General features: G+C 42.9%; 1 protein-coding gene across 1 annotated transcript in view; it reads right to left on the bottom strand.

The window, feature by feature from the left end:
- The window catches only part of MCPH1 (microcephalin 1), a 105,847-nt gene extending 93,253 nt beyond the window's left edge, over window positions 1-12,594 (bottom strand). The window contains exons 1-8 of the mRNA XM_077925341.1: window positions 12,468-12,594; window positions 11,024-11,115; window positions 10,619-10,737; window positions 6,076-6,160; window positions 5,254-5,368; window positions 2,529-2,669; window positions 1,325-1,420; window positions 4-351 (exon numbers count right to left, since the gene is read on the bottom strand). Of these exons, the coding sequence (XP_077781467.1) occupies window positions 4-351; window positions 1,325-1,420; window positions 2,529-2,669; window positions 5,254-5,368; window positions 6,076-6,160; window positions 10,619-10,737; window positions 11,024-11,115; window positions 12,468-12,516 (1,045 nt within the window). The 5' untranslated portion in view covers window positions 12,517-12,594. The remainder of the gene's footprint in view (window positions 1-3; window positions 352-1,324; window positions 1,421-2,528; window positions 2,670-5,253; window positions 5,369-6,075; window positions 6,161-10,618; window positions 10,738-11,023; window positions 11,116-12,467) is intronic.
- Window positions 12,595-14,248: the final 1,654 nt, after the last annotated feature.

The following is a 14,248-nucleotide window of genomic DNA, read 5'->3' as shown; positions in this document are numbered from 1 at the left end:
GTTTTTCTGAAGACAGTCTGTAGTCATTGTTTGTCTGGAAAAGGTGACTTCCAGTCTTAGCTGTAAAGCAATCCTTCATTTCACTGTGTTTCTCTGCAGAGGACATTTCAGCTTTCGCCATTGTGGGAAGCAAGCCATCTTCCAAGCAAAATGTATTTCTTAAATGTTTGCCACTAGATTCTTTCAGAGTTGTGTGTTTGGAGTCACCTGCGTAAACTGGAGAACTGCCTAGCACTTCTCTGGCTCCTTCAACTTCAGGCACACATTTGCTAGATTCCTTTTTCAGGTTCTTGCTTTTAGAATTTCCCAACAAGTTAGTGAAACTTGAGTTTAAATGGTCACTGCTCTCTCCTACAAGCAGAAAGCAATTAACATTGCATTAAAAGCAGAAAACAACCAGCCTCTTAAAGACAATTCAAAGAAATCGGCACAACACTATTCAGTTATTTTTGAAAGAGGCTTTAATCCCCACTGATTTCAGCTGATGGTTGGGTGGACAAGGTTTGGTGAATATGGCCTTGCGAGCAAAATTGCACCCTCTGGCAACAAGTAACTTGTGTCTGGTTAATTCCTGTGATTACTTTGTATCACAAATTACTTTGAAGCTTTGAACAAGGCAAGAGACTTAAAAAGTCATACTTTTATGCTTACAATTAGAAATACTAGAGAATCAAGAAACTTAGCATTTCCCCCTCATAACTGAGAAAAGTCTATTTCAACAGCTCTCTTCAGTAAAACATCACATGCAGTCCTTAACCTTTGTATGACTACAGCATCATACACACCATGTCCACTGATGCAAGCCTGGAAAGAGGCCACATAGCCAATTTAATCTCATAAAGGTAAAGGTAAAGGTACCCCTGCCCGTACGGGCCAGTCTTGACAGACTCTAGGGTTGTGCGCCCATCTCACTCAAGAGGCCGGGGGCCAGCGCTGTCCGGAGACACTTCCGGGTCACGTGGCCAGCGTGACATCGCTGCTCTGGCAAGCCAGAGCCGCACACGGAACGCCGTTTACCTTCCCGCTAGTAAGTGGTCCCTATTTATCTACTTGCACCTGGGGTGCTTTCGAACTGCTAGGTTGGCAGGCGCTGGGACCGAACAACGGGAGCGCACCCCGCCGCGGGGATTCGAACCGCCGACCTTTCGATCGGCAAGCCCTAGGCGCTGAGGCTTTTACCCACAGCGCCACCCGCGTCCCAATTTAATCTCATATGCATCGTTAAAACATCTTATTTACAATATACTATCTAACATGAGACAATATTTTATATTTATGTTTTAATTTTTACACATGAATACTAGAAGTCCCTCCCTCCTTTTACCTGATGACAATGCGCAAGCTGAACTGGTAGAAACAAGAATTGATTCATGCATTGCTGGATTAGAACTAGAGTCAGATCCCTGAGACATCTGTGAAGCTGAAAGTGCAAATAATTAGCTAAATCATTCATAGATTCAATTTTTGTATTTCAATACATGTTAAGGTACAGAACAAATAGATTTATTAAATACTAATGTGTTAATACAAACACCATACTACTATATAGTACTATATTTACAAGCCTTTTAGAAATTCAAATTAGTTTTAAATATTTTAGATGTGTTAAGTGTTCAGTATTTAATAGTCATAAAGCTACTGAGAGACTTGTCTGTCTTCAATGAGGGATTGTTAACAGCTTAGTAAAGGTAAAGGTAAAGGTACCCCTGCCCGTACGGGCCAGTCTTGCCAGACTCTAGGGTTGTGCGCCCATCTCACTCAAGAGGCCGGGGGCCAGCGCTGTCCGGAGACACTTCCGGGTCACGTGGCCAGCGTGACAAGCTGCATCTGGCGAGCCAGCGCAGCACACGGAACGCCGTTTACCTTCCCGCTAGTAAGCGGTCCCTATTTATCTACTTGCACCCGGGGGTGCTTTCGAACTGCTAGGTTGGCAGGCGCTGGGACCGAGCAGCGGGAGCGCACCCCGCTGCGGGGATTCGAACCGCCGACCTTTTGATCGGCAAGCCCTAGGCGCTGAGGCTTTTACCCACAGCGCCACCCGCGTCCCTGTTAACAGCTTAGAGGAGTTCTTAAATCTAGATCTGACAGGCAGAATATTCCCCACACTTCTACTGGTTTCTGCTTTTTGATATTGCAGAGAAGGAGAAAACATGAAAAGAAAAAAGTCTATTTATGATTAAAATAAATATAAATGTGCTAGTTTAGAACAAAAAAGTAACATGTTCTTGGGTCTAGGAAAACTTTCACATCCCATCACAACACTTACTGTAAAGCTTAATGCAATTTTTCTCATACTTATTTATATTAAGAGCAAAGTAAACAAGGCTTCAATATGTATGGGTTTAGAGAACATACACATGAATAAGCTGCAAAACTTAAGACATCATATATCAGTATGTTTCCAGCACTATAGTCTGGTTCAGGGGCAAAATACTGGCAAAATGGTGACAATGCCCAGAAAACATCAGCAGTAAAAAAGTAAAATATTTTTTGCCCTTTCACAAATCACAAGAAACATAGAATCATACCAGTAGGGGAAAGATTTTCTCTTTTCTCCTTCATTTCTTTTATTCTTTTCTCCATTGCTCTGCACTGATACTTTATTTTACTTGCTGGGCTGTAGACTAATGAACCATCATCTTTAAATAACAAAACCGGTGCTTCTGTTTCTAAAAGGCAAATTATAAGGCGGATTCAATATTCAATGGCAATATTCAACGTAACATTTTGAAAAGCTAATTTTATACAATTTTATTGCTACAGGTTTTGAGCAAGTTTCCAAAAACTTTCCAAATGTATCTAAACAAGTGGAAAACACAACTAGAATGCTGCAGTGTATCTTCACCTCCTCACAGTATCACTCTGGTTCATGGTTCTAGCCAATCAGCTATAGCCTCCCATAGGACACAACATTCATCCAATTCAATATTTAATTCAGTTTATTGTGGCCAAGAGATTAAACTTGAAACATGACAGATTCAGTCAGTCGATAAAAGAACCAAACACATGCAATACAACAGAGGCAGTCAATGTGGTGTTGTCTACAAGTTATTGGACTCCGATTCCTACAATCCCTCACTATTGGCCATGCTGGCTGAAACTGATGGAGTCCAAGAACGTAGGGAGGTGTTCACATTAGCTACTACTGCATTACAACAGGCTTCCTCAAACTTGGCCCTCCAGATGTTTTCAGACTACAATTCCCATCATCCCTGACCACTGGTCCTGCTAGCTAGGGATGACGGGAGTTGGAGGCCAAAAACACCTGGGGCGCTGAGTTTGAGGAAGCCTGCACTACAATATAGGGATATGAGGTGGGATAAGCAACACATGCTAACTCAACAATGGAAATTAAGATCAGGCTGGTATTTCACCAGCTATTTCCTGGTCCTATCTACTTCTGCCAATACTTTTGTCACTGCTAAAGAAACTACAGTGGTACCTTGGGTTAAGTACTTAATTCGTTCCGGAGGTCTGTACTTAACCTGAAACTGTTCTTAACCTGAAGCACCACTTTAGCTAATGGGGCCTCCTGCTGCTGCTGCGCTGCTGGAGCACGATTTCTGTTCTCATCCTGAAGCAAAGTTCTTAACCTGAAGCACTATTTCTGGGTTAGCGGAGTCTGTAACCTGAAGCATATGTAACCAGAGGTACCGCTGTATGGGAATTTTATCTGCTAATAAATATTTTACTTAAAACTTACTGATCAATCACCGGGGGGGGGGGGGAGAGGGAGAAATGCACATGGAAACTAGATGCTGGATGCAGATTTCCCTATTATGTGTAGCTAACTTTGGCATTTGTGCTGCAGCTAATCCATGCAAGGAAAACTATTTCTATATATAGATTGCTGCTGCTAGATGAAGGCCTACACCAGACTTTTTAAAAAGGCACTAATTCTGGAGAAACCTTAACGGAAAATATTATTCCGAACGTAAGTTATCTGATTTATAATATCCTATAGAATTCCACAGTATGGAAAGGCTGAGTGTCTAACATGGGTAACGGTGAGGAAGGTTGGATATCTGGGTCTCATTACCCTTGTAGAAAAACTTTGGAGTGTCTGTCAAAAACTGCTCCCTTTCTTGCTCAGAGTTGGTTCTGAATGTGGGTGAAGCACATATACTTTATTGTAGCTTACTGATTCCAGGAAATAATAGTAATAATTTATTTCCACCCCTCCCATCTGGTTAGGTTTCCCCAGCCACTCTGGGAGGCTCCCAACAGAATATTAAAAACACAATAAAACATCAAACATAAAAACTTCCCTATCTAAGTCAGATAGTCAGATAGCTGTTTATTTCCTTGACATCTGATGGGAGGACGTTCCACAGGGCAGGCACCACTACTAAAAAGGCCCTCTGCCTTCTTCCCTGTAACCTCACTTCTCGCAGGGAGAGAACCACCAGAAGGCCTTCAGATATGGACTTCAGTGTCTGGGCTAAACAACGGGGTTGGAGACGCTCCTTCAGTTATACTGGGCTGAGGCCGTTTAGGGCTTTAAAGGTCAGCACCGAGACTTTGAATTGTGCTCGGAAACGTACTGGGAGTTAATGTACGTCTTTCAGGACCGGTGTTAAATGTTCTCCCAGTCATCAGTCTACCTGCCACATTCTGGATTAGTTGTAGTTTCTGGATCACCTTCAAAGGTAGCCCCACGTAGAGCGCATTGCAGTAGTCCAAGCAGAAGATAACAAGAGCATGCACCACTCTGGCGAGACAGTCTGTGGGCAGGTAGGGTCTCAGCCTGTGTACCAGATGGAGCTGGTAGACAGCTGCCCTGGACACAGAAATATATCCAGCCAAAGAGAGGAGTGCAGAGGAGGCTGGCCCAGAGCAGAGACTAGAACTATGTATGACAGCTGAGCACGCCTGAGTTTCTCCTTTCTAACCAGAGACTGCAGAGTGGGAAATCAAAGGATTCAGAGCACATTGACCCCAAACTGGCCATTGGGGAGGATTTGAGAAAGTTATAGAGAAACAAGTTTGTGGAAAATTTAGTTGCTCCTGTTCCTCTTTCCTCCACAAATGATCAATTAGTAGGGAAAGACAAGAAAGAGGAACAAAATAGTGAAGGAAGACATTTGCCTTCTCCCTTCTCATGGTTTATCTGACCCTACAAATTTCACAGGGGCCTCCACTTCTTGATATTAGTTTCAATTACAATTGAAAAACCATTCCTTAAGACCATCCTCAAGTTTTTGAAAATCCCAGTATTTCTTTTCAGTGCATTAGAACAGGTTTTATACTTGCCTGTTGCTGCTTTTTGCATAGCTAACTCTTTAGTCAGAACATCGATCCTTTTTTGCAGTCTCCTGTCATTTTCTGGAGCTTTTCTAACAACGTCTTTGGGCTGCATGCATTTGTGCTACGAAACAACAACAACAAAATATTTAAAGCATTCATAAATCTAAGAAATAATACTTCTTTCACATTTCTCACAGGACATGGGAAGATAGAAATACTGTATATAAGGTATAATATATTTCCACCAAGCCACAGCACAGCTGCCAAAACATTCCTACCCATATCTAGCAGTCTTGTCAGCATGTGTGCACTGGTTTCCTCCTATAAGTACGCAATTTCAAAACTGCAGGAACGCTGCATGAGCAGCTTTTTTATTTTATTTTAAGGAGATACTCTCTTGGAAATCTACATAAAGCCTGCTGAGTAAGATAAACTGAAACACTCCAAAGGGTGGGTTTTGCACATCCCATACTGACCTATAATAATTAAAAAAAACAGGCTACAGACATTTTGGCTTCATATGAGAAGTTGAGTGACCCACCATAAATTTATGGAGGCAAAAGGACGGTTGAGGGGGGCAGCTGATAACTGCAATGTTAATAACAAACATTACCAGATAATTTTCTCAGGGTGCAAGGCTAGAATGTTAGTAAACACTACTACCTGAACCACAGGTCCCTTATAGGTAAGTTGGACTTTGGAACACCTGTGCTAAATTTTAAGCATTCAACCCACTGATAACTTTCAGACGACCAAAGATTAATTAGGATCAATTTGAAATAAAAATTAAAGCTTACATTCAAAACCATTAGGAAGCTATATACACACCTTTTTAAAAAATTGAGGTAACCCTTCATTAGTATTTATTGCAGGATACAGTGACTCATCAACGTGTGCTCCAGCTTCTCGGCATCTGAGCAAAACAAAACAAAAATGAATTCATATATATCTTTAGTGTAAAATTTGGTTGCAAAGCCACAGCTGGCCACAACCCCTAGAGCAGGTATAGGCAAACTCCGGCCCTCCAGATGTTTGGGACTACAATTCCCATCATGCCTAGCTAACAGGACCAGTGGTCAGGGATGATGGGACTTGTAGTCCCAAACATCTGAAGGGCCGGAGTTTGCATCTGCCTGCCCTAGAGGGTATCTTGCTCAAAAGGATAGGGCTCGAACCTCGGAAGGTGGTGGATTCTCCTTTACTGGAGTTTTTTAAACAGAGGTTAAGATGCCCATCTGCCAGGGATTATTTAGCTGTGACTCCTGCATTGAACTAGATGACCCTTTGGATCTCTTCCAACTCTACAATTCTATAGTTTACTTCTCATCTGTTCCTTCCATCATATCTAAAATCCCTTAGAGTTATATTTTTTTCTAGAAAGCTCAGATCACCATATGAACCACTCGCCTGCTTGTAAAAGGGATGTTTAATATGCTACAATTTCTATTTATATTCATTAGAATGAAGATAGAGCACAAATCTGTAAATAAACTAGTAATTTAGGCACTGGAAAGGAAGGACAGGGGTCACATTCCTTCGTTTTGCTGGCACCCAGAGTTCAAGACAAAGCCCTTCTGGCAAGGCTTAAATGTCAGTCACTCTGTTTTATGGTCAAAGTGAGCATCCTTGGTATCTCCTACTCTTTTGAAACCACAAGCACTGGAATTTCAATGAGAGAACATACACTATTTCTAATACTTACACTTTTATCAGTCATTTCTTCAGTCCTGAAAGCTCAGGAACATAAAATTACCCAGCTAACCTCTTGCTAACATGCATGGCTGTAGCTTCCCTATCTGTGAGCATGCCAAAAAGTTTCAATCCTTCATGTCATGCCTAATCTAGTCAAACCAACCAAGACAAATTTGAAAATCCACACACAGCAGGCAGTAAGAGAAAGCAAAACAAAATATTTGCAATGTGGTCTAACAGATACGTTTCTTCCCAGCCACTATGCCTTTATTTACAGCCTTTCCTAGGAATCCATAGATCTGTTACAGAAGCTTCAGAGATTATGGACTTTTTATATATAAATTACAAGCTATGATCTGTGCAAGTGCAAAAAGCTAATTTTCACATGAAAGTGTTTTCAGTGTAAGCATTTCATTATGGATCAAATGGTCTTGACAAGTATTTTCTAAGAACACACAGGGTCAATATTTCTCACCCAAAGCATGTATACATTTTCAGTATCTATATACAGCAGGAGTAAATCTTATGATAAGAGTTTGTGACCTGAATTTTGTGTGATGAATGATGTGAACACTTCACAGAGCATTTGAATCGCCAGTTTTCTAATAATGGGCTTAAACTGTTACTGTGTTACACTGTAGCACTATTGTCCAATCTGCACTCCAAGAAATTCTAGGGTTTTTCTAAAGCCTATTTATAAGAAAGAACTGTCCTGCATTGACAAACTTTACTCATCATATGATCATGTTACCAACAAACTCATTTTCCGAATGTCTATCCTTCTTTAGACACTATAGGTGAAACTGCACTAATGGGGGTGGTGTCAAGATGCTTGGAAAAATTCTAAGCTTTGTAGACATACAAGGAATATTTTAGTGGGAGAGATCTCAAAGTAGCTCAATGAAGACAGAACATGTTGAATAACTTCTTTTGGGGAAGATCCTGGCTGGATCTCTGAATACGAGCACTTCACAACTGTAATGTTTTGTTGTGGGCTCTTCCAGGTTCAAGGCAAAACATCCTGCCTCCTAAGACAGACCAGCAGCTATCACTGCCACCCCTAGGGCATCAACCTCTTCCTGATTTCGCTGTTGTGGCTTTCCAATACCATCTGTTGTAGGGTCTTTCTATAGTGAAATGGCCTTGCAGAATGCCTGTGCTGCTTTACCACAGAAGCAAATACCGTAATGTTTAGAGTTTAGCAATACTAAACTGTTAGTTTATTATTGTTAAACATTAAGCATCCACAAGAATTCAGCATTGCACTAAGGCTATCATTCCATCACAGCAAGCATTTAGGCTTGCCAGGGGAAAAGATACTCCTCCTCCTCCCCTTGCACACTGTGCTGGGAGTTCTCCTGAACCCCCACCCAAGCCAATTTTGGAGGGAGGAGAGGGAAAAGCCCCATTATGAAACTCGAAGTTCTTGCATAGGACTTCTGCCGACAGGGCTTATTAGTTTAATCCCACGCAGTATTTGTATTGCCTCAGCAAAACAGAAATGGAAGGGGCTACTGGGAGGGCTGATCCTGGAGGGATCTAAACTGCAGGTTACTGCTGGGTTGTTCTCAAATAATATCAGTTCTCCAAGGCAACAGTGTTTCAATTAACGTTCTAATATTTTCATGTTTCAATTATGTCAGAACCTGTTATGAACTTCCCAGAAAACTTTTGTTGATTAGGTAATCAATAAACTTTATAAATAAACAAGCTCATCCACTGCCCTGGGAGAACTGAGAGCACATCTTCAACTACGCCGCAGAACACTCTGCAACAGGGGTGTTCCACAACAAAGAAGTTAACACAGAAAAGTGTTCCCCTTCAGGTAGGAAGTTTGAAAATCCCTGATTTGCAATCTCTTGATATAAAAGTCAGATTACAAAACTATGAGATAACAGCAAAAAAAAAAAAAAAAAATTAAGTAGCTGAACAATGCACTTCTAGTGACACCTAGTGATCTTACAGTTGTAAAGCATACATATTATAAATATACCCCAGACATCTGCTTTATTTTACTAATGAAGTTGAAAATGTATACAGTCATGAAAACATTTGACAGATTGCATTGGTGCGCCACAAAATTAAATTTTAATACACAGCTGATCTAAGCAAATACTACAGACAGCTAATTTTGACATTCCTTGTTTTTTCTTGTTCTTTTCCCAAAACTCAATACACCTGAAGCATTAATGAAGAATTCTTCATTAATGTCACAGCCAACAAAGCTTTGGCTATCACACATAAATTTTGAAACATAAAAATAATTGAAGCAAGATCAGCTATCAAAACCAACAGCCTGCACAGATAAAGAGCAAGATAACCCACTTAAGAATTGGGTAAACTGAATACACTTGTTTTCAGAACACCAAATAAGAAATCATTATACTTTACTCCCCCCCCCCCCATCCTTTTGACATATCCTGTGCCCATGTCAGGCTTATCTCTCTAAAGTTTACAAAAATGAAATCCTTATTTTATGCACGCGCACACACACCCTTGTAGTTTACATTGAATTTTACTGTACCATTTATCTTCTTAAACATTTTGTTTAAGAAAAAATACTTGATACCTACATATATACTTCTGTCACGGGACGATTCGGCTATCTAGCCCAGTATTGTCTACTACTCTGATTGGTAGCAGCTCTCCAAGGTCTTCCCCAGCTGTGGTATCCAAGATGCTGTTAACTGGCAATGCTAAGGATTGAATTCAGGACCTTCTGCAAGCGACACACATGTACTACTTCTGAGCTCTCCCCAAAGCGTGTCTCCTTTGAGAGGCTCAGCCTTGGATCTTGCATAATTGTCGCCAGCAGTTGTTGTTTGCAACCATTTTATTCAAATATGCAACTACATACTGCATTTTTTGACACCCACACCGATGCTACTAGCATTCTGCTTTCAGTATTTCCCCCCCTTCATACCCTGGAGATTGGCCAGTTGCCTCTGAAACAAAAGGTTCATTGTTTGGAGGTGTTCCTGTACCCATCTCTGTTACTTGTGCTACAGCAGTCTCAATGGGTAGGGCTGCCTTTTTTCAGCTATGGCTGATATGCCAACTTTGGCTTTTCCAGGACAGGGATTGCCAGGCCATGATGATTCATGCATTGGTAACCTCAAGACTTGGTTGTATTCAACTAATTTTTACTCAGGGTAGACTGTTGGTGGGCACAAACTACCAGCAGCCCTTAACTCCCTTCCTTAAAAGCTCGCACTGGCTGCCAATATATTACTGGGCTAAGTTTAAGGTATTAATTGACAAGGCCATTAACAACTTGGGTCCAGGATACCTTAAAAACCATCTGATTTCTTATATCCCTGCCAGATCACTGAGGTCTTCAAGGAAGTCACTGTTTGTGGTCATCCATGTCTCCGACATATTCCTTGCAGCCACCAGGAGTCACAGCAGTGCGGGCCCAACTCTGAGAAACTCCTTCTCAGCTGAGATCAGATATACCTTGCAGCCTGCTGAACTTCAGGCACTTGAAGACCTTTCTATTCTGTTGATATTTTAAGTGTGTTGCATTATACTTAACTAGGAAATTTATGGTTTTTTTAAACCATGTTTTTTGTTTGCTTTAAATGCCACATTATATGGCTGAAGAACTGTTTTACTGATTGTTCTTCAAATTGCTTTCATCTATGGTGAAAAGCAGTCTACAGATACTGGCAGTACTTACTTTTCAACCCAAAGCACTGATACTAGTTTAATCCCAGCCTTCTGAGCTCTATTCCATGTGGAGGAGAGTCCTTCTTTAAAGATTACGTGAGTCACTTGCTTGTTGAAAGTCTTAGAAACCTATAGAACATAAGAACATAAAGTATCTCCCTATAAGTTGTACTGAAAAGCAACACACCACTTTACTAGGTAAGCAAATAATGTGCAGCTTTTAAAAATGTGTCAATTATTAACATGTTTGATTTAGGCAGAAAAACAACCTGATTAATTTTAAAGTGCTTTGCTATACACCTTGGCCACAGTCCAACACACAGGGGAATGTGGTTAAATTCATTGATATTCTTAGGTAGCAACAATTGTTACAATGTGTAACCAATTCCGCTTTCTTCAAAAAAGAATAACTTACTTTTGCTCCCATATCAATAAGTTGTTGAGTAAAACTTTTAGAGTAGTTTTCTGTTCTGCTGGATGACCATACTTCAACATAGGCTACAACACCTATAAAGGAATAAAAAAGAAAGAAAGATCTAAATAGTTGTTGTTTAGTCGTGTCCTAGTCTTCATGACCTCATGGACCAGGCACTCCTGTCTAAATAGTCGGAAATGTTGAATAATCTTTGGATTACCACTTTTAGGGTGCAGTGTCTCAATTATTTCCATAGTATTACATCAGTTAATTCCTGCTTTACATCATATGCATATAGTTGTTCTTACTTGCTGCCTTGTGGGACATCCTTGAGAGAAGAAAAGACTAAGGAGTAAACCCAACGCAAATCCAGAGGAGTGCCTAATACGGTTGCATGGCATCTTGTATGCCGCCTTCTGGCAACCCCCATAGCCAAGCTGCCGCCAAATGCATTGCTCTGCTTTCCTTTTAACCACATCAGTGAGGCCAATGGGGGGGGGGTGTCTTGTCATCTGGGCAGCCCAGGACACTGCAATTAGGCCTTTGACTGGTTATATAAGTGCCTTTTAAACTGGTGTGTGTGTGTGTGCATAGTTTGTTACTATGTCATGCATTTTTTGGGGGGTGTTTTTAGCTTGTTGTTCAGATACTGGGCTGTATAGAAATTTAATAAATCACCACCACCACCATTAAGGAAGTATCAACATTGTACAAAAAGGAAGGTATACAGTGGACGCTCGGGTTGCAAACGTGATCCGTGTGGGAGGCACGTCCGCAACCCGCAGCGCTGTGCCTGCGCACATGTGGGATGCGATTTGGCGCTTCTGCACATAGCGCGATTTAGCACTTCTGTGCATGCGTGAGCGCTGTAACCCGGAAGTAACCCATTCCGGTACTTCCGAGTTTCAGTGTGTCCGTAACCTGAAAACGCACAACCTGAAGCGTCTGTAACCCGAGGTATGACTGTATTCAGTACTGTTTAAAATGGGGATTTATTATTTTTAAGCCCTTAAGAAACTGGGTATACAGCATGCGGTCTGTTACATTATACAGTCAGCCATGGAAAACGAGCGGGGGGGGGGGCTGAGCGGAGAGGGGCTCCTGACCTTGATCTGAAGACTCCCGCCCCCCAAAAATTTCTAGTGAGCCCCCAAGGGCTAACTTCACGCACATGCCTTAGGAAGGAGCGCGTGGGCGAGTGCGAGGGGGAGAGAAAAGGCTGCAACCCCTGCGCGTCTGCCTCCTTCTTGGCCCAGCTTTCGCCCCAAGCTGGAAAAAGTCCTCTGCCTGAGGGCGCCCCCCACCTCCCCGTCGCCAGTCCAAGCCGACCAAAAGGGGCAGACCCCGCTCTCCTTTGCCCGCACATGTGGGGAAAGCGCTCCAGAGGCTCCCCCATCCCTACTGGGAGGCCTGACAAGAGGCCGCCTCTCCGCTGGGCCGCTACCTGTCAAGACAGGCCGGGCACAACGCGGCGGGCCGTCGGTGAACTCCATGAGGAAGGTTCAAAAGAAACCGCCGTCGGCTGCAGGGGCATGCGCACTGAGCATGCCTTTCTCTTGTCCCTTTCTTCCGGTTCCCCCTCCCTCTCTTTCTTCCGATGCCGCTCTTGCTTCACGAAAACCATAGAGAAAGGTGGGCGTGGGCTTTCCCACTATGAGCGTCATAAAGTACGGGGAAAGTTCTAAAGCGGGGTATCGCCCCCCTCCCCCGCCCCGCTCTCCGCCTTCTTTCTGCTACTATCGTTCAGGGATCTGAAAAGCAATGGAAGTCAGGGAGCCCTTAGAAAAGCTTAGGTCACGTTTTGGAGACGTTCCCACCATGGGGGGGTGTATTGCGTTTGTTTTGGGGGTTGCTTTTGCTTTCTTTTCTCCCCGGTTTTGAGCTGCAGGAAAAGCCAGACGTTTGACTGCTGTCAATGATGTGTGTGTGTGTGTGTGTGTGTGTGTGTTCGTTTGTTTTAATAGGCAGTGCCGGATTTACGTATAAGCTAAACAAGCTAATAGCTTAGGGCACCACTCTCTTGGGCAAACGCCAGCTCCCTCGGCCTGAAAGCGAGATAAGCACCACAACCCTAGAGTTGCCTCCGACTGGACTTAGCTGTCCAGGGGTCCTTTACCTTTAGTGAGCTAGAAGCAGGTGGCAGATGGAAATCTGTGCTGGAATCCAAGGCTATGGTTGTCAGAGAAGCAAGACCTTGCGGTGTTGACTCTGAGCCCCTCCATTGTAGGCTCAGATTGTGTGTGTGTGTGTGTGTGTGTATGTGTGTGTGTGTGTGAATAAGCCATATATCCTACAGACACCGCAGTCTCCGCTGTCACTCATTCTGAGGAAAACAAACCCTGGGTTAAGTGCCTGGAATCCCTGGAGCTCTCAAACCTGGGAGTGATGCTGAGAACCAGTATAGAACTACATGGGCTAATGATTCAACTCGATATAAGACAGTGTCCTATGTTCCTACAGATAAGATGGTGTTGGAAATACCAATGCTATTTTGTTCAAATGAGCTTATGGATATAAGAAACTATCATACTGAGTCGTTGGCCCAGCTAGTTCGGTGTTGTATATTTTAAAATTAGCTGGCAACAGCTCTTCCAAGGTCTTGCGTCAGGTGCCTTTCCTTTCTTTGTTTCTTAAAATGTGATGTGGGTGCCTTGGTGTCAAGACACACTGAGACTGCCATATTAGAAACTTAACAGATGTCCCCATTTCCCGGGGAAAGTCCCCACATTTACAAATCAGTCCCCTGACAAAATCCATCTCCATCAACCAAAGTTGAAAAGTGTCCCCGGATTCATTGAAAAGAATCCGGTAACCTTACCATATTAGGCAAATTATAAATCGAGCAGGTGTTGAAGGAGGTTCTGCGTGCCCAAAGGTAGCTTTTATAACCATAGCTGTCAACTTACAGGTTTGAAAATAAGGGACCAGCAGCCAAAATAAGGGATTTCCTCCCCCCCCCCCCCCGCCATGTGCCCATGCACCAGACAGACCTTTTCCCCGGCAAGGGTGAGTGGGCGGTTGATGACGTATCCATCTGATTCTGAGCACAGTATGTTCAACTTCTGAGCCCCTCCGAGCCAAAGGCAGAAAGCCCAGCCAGCAGCCAAACAAAGCCTCAAGCTGTGGTTCCCACAGCCACAGTGCAGCAACCCGGCAAAGGGGATGCAGCAAGGAAAACCACCGTCACCTTTCCGCTGGGAAGCGCCGAGCAAAGGCAAGTCCCCA

Source organism: Podarcis muralis, chromosome 3 (assembly GCF_964188315.1).
Source record: "Podarcis muralis chromosome 3, rPodMur119.hap1.1, whole genome shotgun sequence".
NCBI lineage: Eukaryota > Metazoa > Chordata > Lepidosauria > Squamata > Lacertidae > Podarcis > Podarcis muralis.
This window is presented reverse-complemented; position numbering and strand designations above follow the sequence as displayed.